At 35.3% G+C, this 16,512-nt stretch overlaps 1 protein-coding gene across 1 annotated transcript; it reads left to right on the forward strand.

The window, feature by feature from the left end:
• LOC148306166 (acetylcholine receptor subunit alpha-like 1) lies at positions 1-11,772 on the forward strand. The gene is made up of 8 exons (XM_088265503.1): positions 1-259; positions 4,609-4,802; positions 5,635-5,744; positions 6,268-6,499; positions 7,891-7,992; positions 8,838-9,066; positions 9,530-9,708; positions 11,444-11,772. The coding sequence occupies exons 1-8, from the start codon at positions 178-180 to the stop codon at positions 11,615-11,617; spliced, it is 1,302 nt and encodes a 433-aa protein (XP_088121629.1). The 5' UTR covers positions 1-177; the 3' UTR covers positions 11,618-11,772.
• Positions 11,773-16,512: the final 4,740 nt, after the last annotated feature.

A 16,512-nucleotide genomic window follows, 5' to 3' on the forward strand; every position in this document is an offset into this window, starting at 1 on the left:
AGTCCTTTCATTCCATAGGATTGAGCAGGACCTCGCTGGAGTGTTCCCAAAACTAACTTATTCACTATCCATAAATATAATTATTAAAATTGGACGTAGATTCTAGGTTAATGGGTATTATTTAAGACGTTTTTCTTCGAGTTGGAGTGTACGATCCTGCATTCGGATATTCACAGGATGGAGTTCTCGCTTCTTGGAGTTTTGATACTCTTTTCCTTGGCTTATCAGGCAAAAGCAGCTCTTAGTGATGACAAATCAGGTACCCGTTTTTTTATTATTTATTTTTCATCTAACACATTTAGTTATTTATTAAAATTCCATCATATATATAAAATGACAAATTACAATAATGTGCCTTCACTGAGTTTTCCATGTCTAGGGCACATTTTACAATATTGATTCATATAACTAAATTAAAGAAAATTATTTCATTTGATCATCGATTCGGCAGTCACTTTGTGGTAATATCTATCCATTTTTAATTTAAAATTTACTTAGCTAATACCACTATTTCTTTAAATCTATTGTGACACGTGTTTCGATGGATTCCGCAATTCCACGATGTTTGAAAATGATGTGGAATGCATTGAAACACGTGTCACACCAGATTTTTAAGAATAAGCTTTATTTATTAAGGAAAGTTTCATTAAAAATTAAAGAAAATTATTTGTGACGACATCATTTGTGTAAATCAACTACGCCATGACCGAATGATCTATTAATGAATAGCTCTTTTATGCTTAGTTTCGGTAATCAATGACTTTGTGGATAATGAAGCAGGTTTTACAACTTTAATGCAAAATAATCTAAGTTCTTTCTACCAAAACAGGAATGTGTAGATTTTGTTTGATGTGTCTTGCAGTTCTATGTACGTTACCATAAAGTGTGTTAATTGCGATTTGTGTGCTTTGCTAAGAAGCGCTTTCTTGTGTTATGTGAGATTAATTCCTAAATGAATAGAACGCCATCTCAATCCGTCTTTTAAAACAATCTTTGTCTCTTCACATTCATATACCTTCTCATACAAACCCGCCGATTATACCGACTCCAGACCTGACCATTTTCAATAACTTAAAATACTTCATCATGCCTAGTTTTCCTCAGTCTTTCTCTGCTTCTATTACCAATCACATTTACCTCTTTTAATTTGTTTTACTATTCTATCTTCACTCATTCAATTCACACGCCCAAACCATCTCAAGACACCTTCCTGAATTATACAATTAATTACTAATCATACAAAAATTACAATATTAACTCTTGGTCTTGATTACCTATACTTTTATGTTGCCTTCGGGCCATATTTTTATTTAACCTCTAACCTCCGCCGGCAACAAAATAAAAATAGAAGGAACTATGTTTTGACGATTCTTTAACGCCTGCATCTTAACAGTGCTGCTGTACAAGTATGAGTCGTGGCACCTCACCAAAGCTCAAAGCAAGAAACTAGCAAGTTTTGAAAATAAGTGCCTGAGGCGAATACTGGGTGTAAAGTGGTATGACTTCGTCAGGAATGACGATGGGTGGAGAAGAACCCAACAGCCCCTCATACTGAAAGTCCTAAAGAGGAGAAGGTGGACATGGTAGGGACATGTCCTCAGAATGCCAACTGAGAACATTAACCCCTCATGACTCTTCTTCCAACCCCGAGGATTCCGACGCCCCGGAAGGCCGCTGACGACCATTCACCGACTATACTCAGCGGAACATCGAGACGCCGACTGACCTGGGAGGAAGCCAAGGAGATGGCGCGTGACAGAGTGACTTGGAGACGTCTCGTGTTGGCCATATGCTCCACCTATGTAGGTAGCGAACATAAAGAAGAATAAGAATAATGTATAGAAGTGTTTTTCTCCCATATTTATTTGGTGATCACTTAAAACAAGGCAATGACAGGCTATAAGACCTATAAGTAACCAGACTTCAATTTTCGCTTAAAATTACTTTATCCTTCAAAAAAATCCTATGGAATTGTAAAGATAATAGTATTTCTAAAATTTTATGGGTGGGTATTCATCGAAAATTTTGTGACAGTAGAATGTATCGCAAAAAATGCACACAGAGTCAAGCTTAATTATATTGATAATCATAGCACAATATAAATATGACATTATACCTATTTAGTGTGAGGATCTGTTTCCGTCCTGCTGATAAGGACCTATCAGCAATAATTTATATCTCCCACATTCTGGTACATATAAAAAACATAGTAATTATTACAATTTAGTGGGATTTCAAAACATACTATCTTCCAACTGTACACAATGTACGTTTTGTATATGGCTTGTGTATAACGTTTTAATAACACCAAAATATTTTTGAAAATCACCAATATAAACATTCATAGAACCACAAAATTAAAACGCAGAAACGAATCAAATGAAATCACCTGTCGCTCACTCCTTTCAACAACGTCATATATCAAAAATCGTAAATTTTTAGTTGTGCATGTTTTCAGAATGCTCAGAAAATGTACTATATCCCAGCAAAATTGGCATGTTTTTAAGGTAATATTTTCCCGCTACGGGGAAGAAAGTATTGTTCTTGCATTTTTAAGAAAAGGTGTTTTATAATTATTTTTTTAATATGCTAAATATGTTTCAAATGCAGAAAAAACATTAAGGTTTTACCTAAAAAGATCTGTTGCACAATAAAAAGTTCAATAAGTGGCTTGATATTTATTTTTAATACATTTTATTCTATTTTTAAACTTTAAAAACGATGCCCTGAAAATTTTTATTTTTATTTATATATGACGTTGGTGAAAGGATTGAGCGATGTGTGATGTAGTTAGTGTCGCGGACTCTTAAGCCAAAGCTCTTTGTTCGGTTCGAACCCATCCTACCACAATTTGATACCTATTTCTAATAATGAACGGCTTAGGCTCACAGAAATAGTATGAAATTGAAATATTTGTGAATAAAATAAATAATAAAATAATAGATTTATTCTTTACATATTTTATGATACGTACCTACATACATACATTTATATACTTTACCTTAACTTCCAAGTCTTTTTCTTATTGAATTCTTAATATAAGTGTGTTGAATTATCAATAATAATCTAAGTTATCTCTCTAAATACCAAGACATCCTTATATTCATCTTGATAGACATCTATGTTGCAATATCAATAAAAAGCTAGCTTGAAATGGTTTGAGATTTATGTCTGTCATCGTCCATTCTCAAGGATCTGATCATAATATTTCACGGGTGATACAATATTGACAAAGCAGTAGCTGAGGACGAGGAGCGAGGAGCGGGAGGGCTCTAGGAGTGGATAAACAGCCAGAAGGAGTCGAGCTAGACAGGATGTGTCCTATTAGAGCTAACCAACTTACAATACGTCTCATCGCCAGGCGACGCTTGCCTTGCCACTAAATATTATACAACACAAGGTTCCAACAATCACCGACACCTTCTCAGGACAATGGAACTAAGTATTGCAGAAGAATGATCAGTCAAAAATCTGTATTCTCTTTCTTGGTGTAGGCCTTGTGGCCTGTTTTTAAGAGGAACTAGCCTCCTGCGATGTCGATTTCCAGATGTCAATCCAACTCTTTGGTGGTCTGCGCAGAAGTCCTCTACCTTGGGGGAGTCTGAAAGGTTTCATTATCCTCGCATGTGCATACCACTGTCGTCTTCGTTAGAGAAACATTATGAAAGCGTGGGAGAATAACAATCGCATGACAGAAGATAAAGCACGAAAATGAGAGAGCACTGATGTATGCACATATCGCTCACTCCTTTCAACAACGTCATATATCAAAAATCGACAACTTTCAGTTGTGCATGTTTTCGGAATGCCCAAAAAATGTATTATATCCCAGCAAAAACGGCATAGTTTTTACTTAATATTTACCCGCTACAGGGCAGAAAGTTTTGTTTTTGCATTTTAAAGAAAAGGTATTGTTTAATTATTTTTTTTAATTACTAAATATTTTTCAAATGGAGAAAAAACATTCAGGTTTTACCTAAAAAGCTCTGTTGCACAGTAAAAAGTTCAGTAAGTGGCTTGATATTTATTTTTAATAAATTTGAAAAATCAAGTTTTTTGATATTTGACGTTATTGAAAGGAGTGAGCGACATGTTAAATAATTTAATTGCATGTCCATTGCTATAAAAATAACACTAACTAACTAACCATCACGCCGCAGCGGTAGGCAGAGAGAATAGTATGCCACACCACTCTGTCTTTGCAAATTTCACCTCTTCCACATTCATGCATATCCTCACATATACCCGTCGATTATTTCGACTCCTAACCTGACCACTTTCAAGTATTCCTGAGTAAGTTTTTCTCTAATTTCGTCCGCTTCTTTTTTTGTTTTGTTTCCTCCTAAATTTGTTTTGCCGTTATTTCATTCGTTCCACTTGTCCAAATCATCTCAACACACCTTTTTTAATGTTATTGATGATCCTTATCTCAGCTTTGCATTTCTTCCTTATTTCACCATTCTAACATCTATCATACATCGTTTTGCCGTACTTGTGTGGTAATTATAATTATATTATATTGTAAATTCTATTTTAAAAAATGTCTCGTCCAATCCAAGGCAAGTAGTGGTTCTTCCATCTGATTCTGTAGCCGTTGTTCCCCAACAGACCCGGCGGTTCGGGCCCCCTGGAACTCCACGTACACAGACTCCCTGAAGAGGACCATCCTGGCGGGATACGACAAGTTCGCGAGGCCGTCGCACCACAAGGTCGCCACCAACGTGTCCTTCGGCCTGGCCATCTACCACGTGGAACTGGATGACGCCAACGCGGTTATGACCATTCACGGATGGATTAAAATGGTAATCTTTCATCCTTTCCCATTGTTTTTGTATTTGGGAATCTCACAAAGCATTGAAAACTGTCCCACAGCATTCCCGGATCTGATACAGAAGCATCTAGGCTTCCGAACAAACGAAGGTCTGAAGAGAAGTCTTGCAAAGCATTTTTGTTGTGTTTGCTTTATGAACTTTGAACTTTTATGAAGTTGCCAAAGTTCGCTCACTCCTTTCAACAACGTCATATTTCAAAAATCGTCAATATTCATTTGTGCTTGTTTTCGGAATGCCCAGAAAATGTACTATATCTCAGCAAAAGCGGCATATTTTTAACTTAATGTTTACCCGCTACAGGGCAGAAAGTGTTGTTTTTGCATTTTGAAGAAAGGGTATTGTTTAATTATTTTTTTGAAACACTAAACACTTTTTACACTAAATATTTTTAAATGGGGAAAAAACCTTCAGGTTTTGCCTAAAAAGATGTGTTGCACAGTAAAAAGTTCAATAAGTGGCTTGGTATTTATTTTTAATACATTTCATTATATATTTAAAATTTAAAAACGATCTCCTGAAAAATCATGTTTTTTAATATATGACGTTGTTGAAAGGAGTGAGCGAACTGTCGAAGATTTTTGAGCCATGACTTTCTTTTACGCCCCAAGCCTCGTCTGCCACTAAAAGCTGCAGAGGGGCATATTTTTCTCCACGGAATATATGGCCAAAGTATGTGGCTTTTCGTCTTTTGGCAGTGAAATATTAATTTATTGTAATTATTTTGATTTAATCGTGATTTTTATACGTGAAAATATCTCATTTGTATGTGAAATGATAATAAATGTAAATTGAAACGTTGCAGGCCTGGAACGATGATAAATTGCAGTGGAACGCTTCCGACTATGGGGGTCTCCATAGTCTGCACGTGGCTGATCACGAAATCTGGCAACCGGATGTCGTGCAATACAACAGGTAATGGAGATTTTATTTTATTTTTATTATCGTAACATAGTAAATATTTTTTTACAATTTTTGTTATATATCTTCATAATATTTCTAGATTACATATTATTTTTTGACATCTCATCAAAGATGAAGAAGAATATGGAAGTCTGGGCATTTACGGGGCTGACGACCGTCATAGGCTGGTTTAAGTGATCAATTTACACACGTGTAATAACCAATTCATCAATTCTACCCATTATTGACAACCACACTACTCAAATTCTCGGAAGCTCTTTATATATGAACCAATTTAAAAACCTTGTTCTTGAATCACTAGAACTTCACTAGAGACATCTATTGGTGAGATGTAAATATATTATGAACAAGTATTTGGACAGACTTAAAATATTGTAAATTAATTTATATATCTCGAAGTTGGTCCTTGTTCTGTCCAGCGAGTCGGGCAACACAATAGACAAGTACGGCAACTCCGCTTCTCTGCGACTTATGTTCATTTATATCTCTTGAAGCTGGTCCTTGTTTTGTCCAGCGCGTCGGGCAACACGATGGACCAGTACGGCAACACGCACTGCCTGGTGAGCTGGGACGGGTCCGTGCTGTGGGTGCCGCCCAGCCGGCTCACGGCTTTCTGCCACCTCGACCTCACGCGCTGGCCGCAGGACGAGCACGTCTGCTACTTCACCTTCGGCTCCTGGACCTACGACGGCATCCAGGTCAACCTGCTCTCGGGCAACTTCTACGGGGACGACGACACTGTCAACGTGAGTAGCTGCTACACTCACGCTTGTACAACGACACTTAAACACAAAAGTGTTTAACCCGTAAGAGCGCTTGTGCACTACACGGAATTTTACTGTCCGGCAGTCCGGTTTTTTTTCAAATAAAAGCAACTACGCAGTTTAGCGTGATCGTGTTCACACGTACCGTGATCACGCACCGATCAAGCGCACCGATCCGAAGAAAGACGGCCAAAAGCACAAGCCAATCTTCCGTTTTATTATGCTAACCAGACTACCGGACGATAAATTCCTGTTGTGCACAAACGCTCTACAGGTGAGATCTCAAACCTACATATTCAGAAGGCGACCAGACTGCGCACAATTTTTATTTTAGAATACAGGGTGGCACAAAATTAATCACCCTATTGGAAGATGTCATAATTTTGCAAATAGCGTCGTACGTCAATCATATTTGACATTTGTGAACTAGACAGTTGCAGTATACAAACAGATTGATCAAACGGGCACAAATGTGAATCAATACGAACGGCACCCATATGAAGGATATCATCTTTTCCACTCAACAGAAAAAATTGAAAAGGTCCAATTAAAAAATTCCATTATCATCCTACTCATTTTTTTATTTGGTATAAAAGTTATTTAAAAACCAAAATTGGATGATCAATTTTGCGCCACCTTAAGTTTTTTTTTGTTTACTACAGCTGCCAATGTAATGTAATTCACAAATTTCAAATTGAGGTACTTTGCCATTTGCAAAAAAGATAACATCTTCCGATAGGGTAATTAATTTTGCGCCACCCGTATACTCGTATATTAGAATTTTAAAATTTATATTGAAAAGAAAATATTTTCATTTTTTAACTCCTTACCTTTCGATAGCTATTTTCTTTTCTAAACCATATGTTTATTTCAAAGAAAAACTTGTTTTTTCAATACAAAAACAGTTTTTTTATTTGACCAGCGACCGGGTTTCATCGTTACCGACATCATCAGACTGGTATTATTAGATTAAAATATTGGTTTTAATCTAATAATAAATTAAAAATGCAATTCCATCACGAAGTGTCAGTGGATAATATAAATCTATTAACAAAAACAGTGTTTTAAGAAAAATAATTCAACTGTTGTCCACCCGGTTTTAAAAAAATTAAGTTGCGATTTATCGTTTATTGGGCCTTACTATCAAGACACTCAAAATATACAGGAGGGTGTTATATTACCATACCACAAAGTTGATAATATTTTTAATATTACAAATAATTTACTCACAAAGTATTGTAAACTTGCGTTTGTTAAATTTTAACGCTTCGTGCCTTCTTGAATTTTTATTTCCGTGTCATTTTTTCGTTTAATTGCGTTTTTTAACCAGATTTAAATTGATGTATTTTATCTTATTCATTCATTCATTTCAGAGTGATTACTTTGTTGATAATACCGAGTGGGATCTGCTGAAAGTTACTTTCGAGCGCCAGGAGAAGATGTACGCCTGCTGTGAAGACGCTCCATATGTTCAGGTAAGTGACCCATTGATGTCTTCGTTTCTGTCTGTTCCACTATCCATCTCTTGTGAAGTGGACTTTTTAAAGGAAAAAACCCGCAAAATCTCTTCTTAGATATGTATCTACCTACAAGCCTCTAAAAGTAGATCCTTTGCGGATTATTCCTTAACAACAACAAAAAGTCCACGTAAGGATAGGGAAGGTAAATGTGAAAAATACATCACTAACGCTAACCAATTGAAAATAAATCTTGAATTTATTTTGCATTTGGCGGGATTTGAACCCGTGACGATAGTTTTGCAATCGAATTTCTATCCAACTACGCCACGGCATCTGTCAGCTGGGAGGAAAGAGAAAAGATCAAAACTCAAGTCAAACACAAATTGTACGAAACAAGAGACACATCACAATATATATATCAATGTCGCATAAATCGCATTTTGACTGCATAGTTTTTTTTAATTAAAAAGAGAAATATTTGTGTTTTTACTATTTGCATAAATATTTTATTTTTCATACTATTTATGCGAGCCTAAGCGGCTCGTTATTAGAAATATGTATCAAATTGTTAAAGAGTGGGTTCGAACCGAGTAACTCTGACTTATGAGTCCGCGACACTAACCACTGGACCACAATCTGACACTAACCAAACTAACTAAACTTTTATCATATTACATGTGTCTCAACTTGAGACGACGCGTCTGTAAATTTTATGCGACCCGACACAATGCCCGACACAGTTGACTGCATAAAATTTAGTTAGTAGGCGTTGGAACGCAATTCGACCGCAGATTTGTCTCCATCTGGAGGCCTGTTCCCCTTTCCCGTTTGTGTATGTTTACGTATGTTTCGTTTTCCAGGTGGACTACGCCGTGCGCGTGAGGCGTCGCGGCGGCGTGCGCGCGGCCGTGCTGCGCGCGCAGGCGGGCGCCGCGGTGCTGCTGGCGTTGCTGGCGCACGCGCTGCCCGCGTCCCCGGGCGCCGCCGCGCCGCGCGCGCTGCTGGCCGCCGCGCCGCCCGCGCTGCTCGCGCTGGCACTCTTCTACCTCGGCCACCGGCTGCCGTCCACGCAGTACTCCCCGGACATAGGTAATATATATATATATTTTTTTCAAAACATATTACATACATAAGTCATATATATAATATTCCTGATGAGTAATTTCTATTTCTCATTCTGGGACATGGGATTAAGGTTAACAAGACTGGAACACAAATTATGGCTGGCTTAGCGATCACTCTATACACTTGTGTAACGTTCACCATTCTTCCCATTATTGAACATGCACTTTTGCACTAATTCTTGGAACCTGTATATATGCAATGGTCTCAGGTTCATTCACATATAGGTAAAAAATTTCGATATATTTGGAAATATGGCTGATTATAACGCCTCCCGACCCTCCTCCAGGTAATTTCACTAACTTACAAATGTGAAATTTTGTAACCGGAACGGTACAAATACCTGTTTTTGTTACTTGTTAATATAAATGTATTTATGTAACTGCTCTGTAATTTTTCAAATAAAATAAAATATTGGTTGCGGTTTCAGTGACCCTGTACTGCGGCAGCTTGTACCTGGTGCTCGTGTCGGCCGTGACCTCTGTGCTGGTGCTGAACCTGGCTCGCGGGCGCCGCGCGCTGCCGTGGCCCCTCAAGCGGGCCCTCGCGTGCCGAGCCGCGCGCCTCATGGGGGCGCCCTCCCTGCACGCCTCGCACACCGGACATGACGTAAGCTGCTTGATATCTAAGGATGGGAAACCCTCTATTTCCTCTAAACCTTGTCTGTCCTTTTATATGTTTTTTTTTAATATGCAACATTGCAGGATATATGTAATAATATTATTTTTGACATCTCATCAAAGATGAAGAAGAATATGGAAGTCTGGGCATTTACAGGGCTGACGACCGTCATATTATGTGATAAATATAATCCAGGATTCAGATCTCACATACTTATATAAGGGTTTCTGCTTAATAAAAAGCTTCTTTTCATCTCACCAATAGATGTCTCTAGTGAAGTTCTAGTTTTCAAGAACAATGTTTCGAAATTGGTTCATATATATAGAACTTCCAAGAATTTGAGTAGTGTGGTTGTCAATCATGGGTAGAATTGGTGAATGTTACACGTGTGTAAAGTGATCACTTAAACCAGCCTATGACGGCCGTCAGCTCCGAAAATGCCCAGACTTCCATATTCTTCTTTACTTTTTTAACTTTATTATTTGTGTTCCAGTTTTGTTAACCTTGATCCCATGTCCCAAAATGAGAAATAGAAATTACTCATCGGGAATATTATATATCGCCCACTCCTTTCAAGAACGTCATAAATCAAAAATCGTCAATTTTAAGTTGTGCATGTTTTCGGAAAGTCCAGAAAATGTACTATATCCCAGCAAAAGAGGCATATTTTTAACTTAATATTTACCAGCTACAGGGCAGAAAGTGTCGTTTTTGCATTTTGAAGAAAAGGTATTGTTTAATTATTTTTTTAAATATACTAAATATTTTTCAAATGGAGAAAAAACCTTCAGGTTTTACCTTAAAAGATCTGTTGCACAGTAGAAAGTTCAAAAAGTGGCTTGATATTTATTTTTAATACATAGTATTATATTTTTAAACTTTAAAAACGATCTCCTGAAAAATCAAGTTTTTTGATTTATGACGTTCTTGAAAGGAGTGAGCGATATATGACTTATGTATGAAATATGTTTTTAAATTTAAAAATTAAAAATAAAAACTTAATAAAAAACTGTCACTAAGGGTTTGGGCAGTAGTCCCGTAACAGTTGAGTACTATCAGTAGGTAGCTGTATCAATGAAATTCTCCTGCATAGTATGCTTTTTCTTCTTCTTTCATTTTCACGAAAGATCCTGCTTCATTCCCAGATCGACTATATAAACTATTTTCTATTTGGACCTATCCATATAAAAACTTTTTTTTATTTGTTTCTTTAATCTTCTATCGGTAAAGTCTATTCGACTTGTCAACTTTGTATGGTAATTCAATCATGCAGTTTTTAGTGGCCAAAGATAAAAATGATTTCAAAGTCCCTTTTCTGTCAGCGGGGCATGTATATTAATACTAACTAGTGTGCGTCCGCATCCGTATTGTAATGGTTAGCACGCTAGGCTACCATTCTGGAGGTCTTGGGTTCGATTCCCAGGGGTGGGGAAAATAAATATTAGTACCTCTACACTCTAATATTTATTTGATATTACCCTGGACTGGTCCCTGAAGGGCAGGAGTGATCACCTTACCTTCATTTAAGTAACGATCAAGATAACACTGCGTCAGTATTGACGTAGTATTATGCAGTGTTTGTGATAAGGGTTAGAAGAAATGTTCCATACCCTACTAAGTTAGTTAGAAAAGTTAGTAACCCTACTAAGGGACCCCTAACCCCCAAAATTCTTCTTCATCTATGTTGAGATGTCGAAATGTAAATTATTTTGAACTTTATTAGTCTACCAGTGAAGAGCTGCAGGCTTCCGGTGGAGGGGCGGAGGGCGACGGGGGTGCCGGGAGCTCCCCGCCCCCCTCCCGCGCCTGGTTCGCGCTCGCCACCTTCGTGGACAGGATAGTCGGCCTCGTGCTGCTCCTGGTCTTCATCCTGCTGATCATCATCTACGGCTGCTGAACCTTGCACACGGATGGCAACTCCTCCCTTCAACAGACCAGCGACCATTGAAGCGTCGCCAAGTTATTAACTCTTCCATACACATCATTATTACATTTTAGGTGAAGCCATTTTTATTCTTTTGAAAATTCTAAAATAAAATTTCAATACAAGAAGGTTTTGCTTTTTATTCTGTCATGCACCAAGGCTACTATTTCTAAGCTCTATCCGCACCCCATTGGGTGCATATGGCACTACAGCATTTAAACGCAGTGTTATCTTAATCGTTAACATATGAAGGAAATGTGATCAGCCCTCCGCTTCTATTACCAGTCCAGGGTAATATTGAATAAATGATTGAAAATATCACATGTATTTATTTGACCCCCCCCCCCCTGGGAATCGAACCCGAGATCTGCAGTATGGTAACCGAGAGCGGACCATTATACTACGGAGGCGGATATATGTATTAAAAGCGAGGTGAATAATAAAGGCAACTATCATGAGATATTTTTGAAAGCTGTAAAGCTACGTAGTATGGTGATTTAGTCACTGTTTTTCTGCCTATATAGAATGCACGCCCCTGAAATTCATAAAATGTCTAAGGCAAACACTGAAAAAAGAGGAAAATTTCACCCCATTTACTCGCATAAAGGGTGAAATGTATGAAATAAATTCACCAACCCCTTCAGTTACTGACTTCCTTAATTTTTAGCACTTAATCTCCTCATACAAATGCAATCCTCCGTAAATCTTGGTGGACAAAGTAGCCGAAAGCCAGTTACTGTGACCAGTGGGGTCAGCAAAGCAACAGGCGTTGGTAGAGGGTCAGGGGGTTATTTATTGCCTCCTTCATGCCCCCTCACACCTCGCTCCCTTGGGACTGTCCCCTACATTACGCTTATCACTCTATTACTCTAGAGATATCCTGGGAAACGCATATCCTGTATAAACTCACAACTAAAATCATACAACTAAAATCACACACTTAAGTGACTTCATTGGGTTTGAATGAGGATAAAAAGAAAAGAGAATGATGAATACTCCACACAAAGAAAGGAGTTTTAGTTTTTTTATGCGTTTAAATCTTCCTCTTTTTAGTAAATTACCGACACTCTATGTATTTTATTTGAAAATCAATTTAAACGTAAATCAATTCGTTATAATTAATACATTTGAAAAAAAAAGAATAGTTATTTTCGTTGTAACTTTATACTTTTTTATAATTCTTGTGTTGGATGTCTAATAAAGTTTTACTTATTTTTTCATTCCAAAAATGACAAATATAAAATTTTATACTGTACTATATAGTCGATATTTTATTATATTAACTGCGGTTCTACCCAGAAACCTCCGTTCAAAACTTAAATCTATTTTTTTAAAAGCGATACCCATACAGAAATAATGTCACAATGACAAATCGAAGATGCGTTACATAACAATCTCTGAAACGTACATAATATGATTGGTCAATCATCGCTGAATGGTGAGTAAATACACGTTTAAGGTGATCACCTTTTACCGCCCAATTTCAATCCCATCAAATGTCCAGATATTTAACAGTTTCATGCCTCATAGGTATTCTAGTCACTTTTTCTGCATTTTTTTCATTCCCTCTCTTCGCAGTTCGTAGATTCAGGAAAATAACGTTATCAGGAGCTCAGAGATCTGAGGGGGAGAGCGGTCAAGCTGTTAAGGGCGGGAAACAATTATTATTTCTACCCGGGCTGCAGGAGATACGGCTTAAGTACTAGGAGGGGATGAAAGATCAAGATCTGAGATATGTATGTGAAAACTAACTTGGAATACAATACTTTTCCTTCACTTGATAGAATACACCAGTTGTATGGAACCTTTAATATTTTTTCTAATTTTCATCTTAATGTAAATGAAGAATATGGATATCTGGGTATTCACGGGTCTTACACCTATCATAGGCTGGTTTAAGTGGCCAATAATATAACGATTTTACATATGTTTTAAAACAGTACGAATAGTGAATAAATGTACGTACATACTTACAAATGAATTTAAAAAATCACCGTTTTTATTTTTATATTGTTTCCTGTTTAAAAATTGAAACTGACTAGTAGATTTTATAAGAATTATTCTTTATCTTATTTATAATCTTCTGACAGCTTTCTAATACATAACATTAAAAAAATATTTCTCTGGTAAAAGTCTCTCAACACTCTGTTTACTCTTTTTGAAAATGTAGCCATGTCTCTTTCTCTTCTTCCATTATATATATATATATATATATATATATATATATATATATATATATATATATATATATATATATATATATATATATATATATATATATATATATATATATATATATATATATGTATATATAAATATATATATATATATATATATATATATATATATATATATATACATATATAAATATATTATTTTAAAGATTGAAATTGAAATTGTTTGCCGCCTCTGGAGCAATACATGGCGATATCTGATAACAAAATGAGAACAGTAAAAGAATCGCTTAGATAAGTGAGAGGTGCTTTATTCAGTATGGATTGTTCGGGGCCTTCGTTGAGCTTCATCCATCCCTTGTTTTGGGCTCCTGATACTCTCAAACAATCATTAAAGTTTAAAAATAAATTAAATAAAAAATATAATTACTAAATTATTATTGCAGACGTATTAAGTGCGTCAGAACATTAATAAAGTGTTTGAAAAAAATGTTCAATATATCATCATCATCATTAAATAATATTTAGTAGAAATATACTCAAAGGATAAAGTTAATATGGTTATCGTACAGGAAAAAGTGACCAACTAACAAAACGTAAAATGTTCAGGAGGGCCATTTAAGTCACTTTTGCTTGGCAAGAAAATAAACATCTACGCAGTTAGTCATTTTTAACAAGTCAATATATTATACTTTAAATAGTTTAAAATCCTTAGGGATTTTTTTCAGGGTAATATTAAGCTAGTAATATATGAAATAGTCAATGATTACGTTTTTGGAAGAAATGCACTTGGTCACTTTCTCCTGTATGACTACGATATAAGTGTTGTTATACTTTATGTGTTGCATGGTATCGACCTTGCTACCTTTTTACTCATTCAAAATCTCCAATTCATAAGTCTAGCGGCTGCTCGCAGTCAAATGCAGTGCGAGTAAATAAGGATTGATATCCCGATTATTAATTTATGAGTTTCAGGTTATTTACGTAATTGAAAATTTTATCATCACGACTTGTTTCACGAATTGTATTAGAAATAATAAGGAGTAATCTATTAGCGTATTGTAGGGTTATTTACAAATAGGTATTATCGAAATCATATAACTATTACCTGGTCTATATATGCGTTAAATTTATATCAAAACGCATTGAAATCATGAAAAAATTCAGTGTTTGTTTTATTTATTATAAAAATACAAAAACTGATTTATAAACTGCGATTATGTACTTCAATTTTCCAACAAACCTTATTTCAAGAGTTACCTAGTAGTACTTATCTTGTCCACTTCCGGTCAGCACGCTCGGCTACCGTTCTGGAGGTCCCGGGTTTGATTCCCAGGGTATCAAATTAATATAAGTGATTTTTTCACTCAAATATTTATTCAATATTACCCAGGGCTGGTACCTGAAGCGGAGGGCTGATCGCCTTTTCTTCATATGTTAAAGATCAAGATAACACTGCGTTTATATTATGCAGTGCCCTATGTACCATTGAGGTGCGGATAAGGGTTTGAAGAAGAAAAGTACTTACCTCTCGATATGTTATGTGGTTTCTCAAAGTTGGGAGGAAAATCAAAGTCTTTTTATGAACAAAAATAAGTTTATTCTACAATAAAATTTATACTTAATACCTAAAAGGATCTAAATATCCACCATAATATTATACTCTAGTAGTCTATGGATACAAACACCGTCATTAAAAGGGTGTCAATATAATAAGTGTTTTTTTATTTATTTAAGTTTTACCTGGTAAACTACCACTATTTATAATGATATTTACCAAGTAAAACTTAAATTTAATATGTATAGATACGAGTATTCCCACAAATGCCCGTGACTGCCAATCAATTAATGAAATAATTAATAAAACTAAATACAAAAAAATTCACAATTTATTGTACAAACGTATAATACAAATATATTTTTTCTTATATTTACGAAGGTAATCCTATACCACCAAGGGAAAATTATTAAAAATTTCTATAATTATCATTAAAATATATAAACAATGCATTTCTAAAACTAATTTCTTACATATATAATTGAGATTGGAATTAAAAATGTCGACATACAGAAGTAAAACATGGTGCTATAAAAAAATGGAATTTGATTAAATATTTTCGAAATGCTATCTTTACTTTGAAATGTGCGTCTAAACGATGTGTAATAACACTGGTCAACAATGATTTTGTAACTGAAATTTTGATGACTGATTTGGACTAAGTTAATCGTTCTTATTCAAAGTTATTAAATTATTACTTATATTATATGGCTAAAGCTTGTATCACGTCAAGTTATGTTATAGTCATAGTATTGTTTGTATGGACCCCATACGTTGAAACCGTAATAGTGGTTGGTATCTAGATATGTTTTAGTCTAAAGTCTAAGGGATTCAAAAAAGTATTGATTATTATGGAGTTACAATGGAAATATTTTTTCAATTATACTGAATACGATAGCATTATATGTATATATATATATATATATATATATATGTTTGTATATATATATATATATATATATATATATATATATATATATATATATATATATATATATATATATATATATATATATATATATATATATATATATATATATATATATATATATATATATATATATGTATTTATACATAAATAATAAGATAAACTTTAGTCAATATCAGAATTAAAAATATCCATAAGTAAAAAATCT

Source organism: Brachycentrus maculatus, unplaced genomic scaffold (assembly GCF_059751285.1).
Source record: "Brachycentrus maculatus isolate JH-2025_06_01 unplaced genomic scaffold, ASM5975128v1 h1tg000247l, whole genome shotgun sequence".
In the NCBI taxonomy this organism is placed as follows: domain Eukaryota; kingdom Metazoa; phylum Arthropoda; class Insecta; order Trichoptera; family Brachycentridae; genus Brachycentrus; species Brachycentrus maculatus.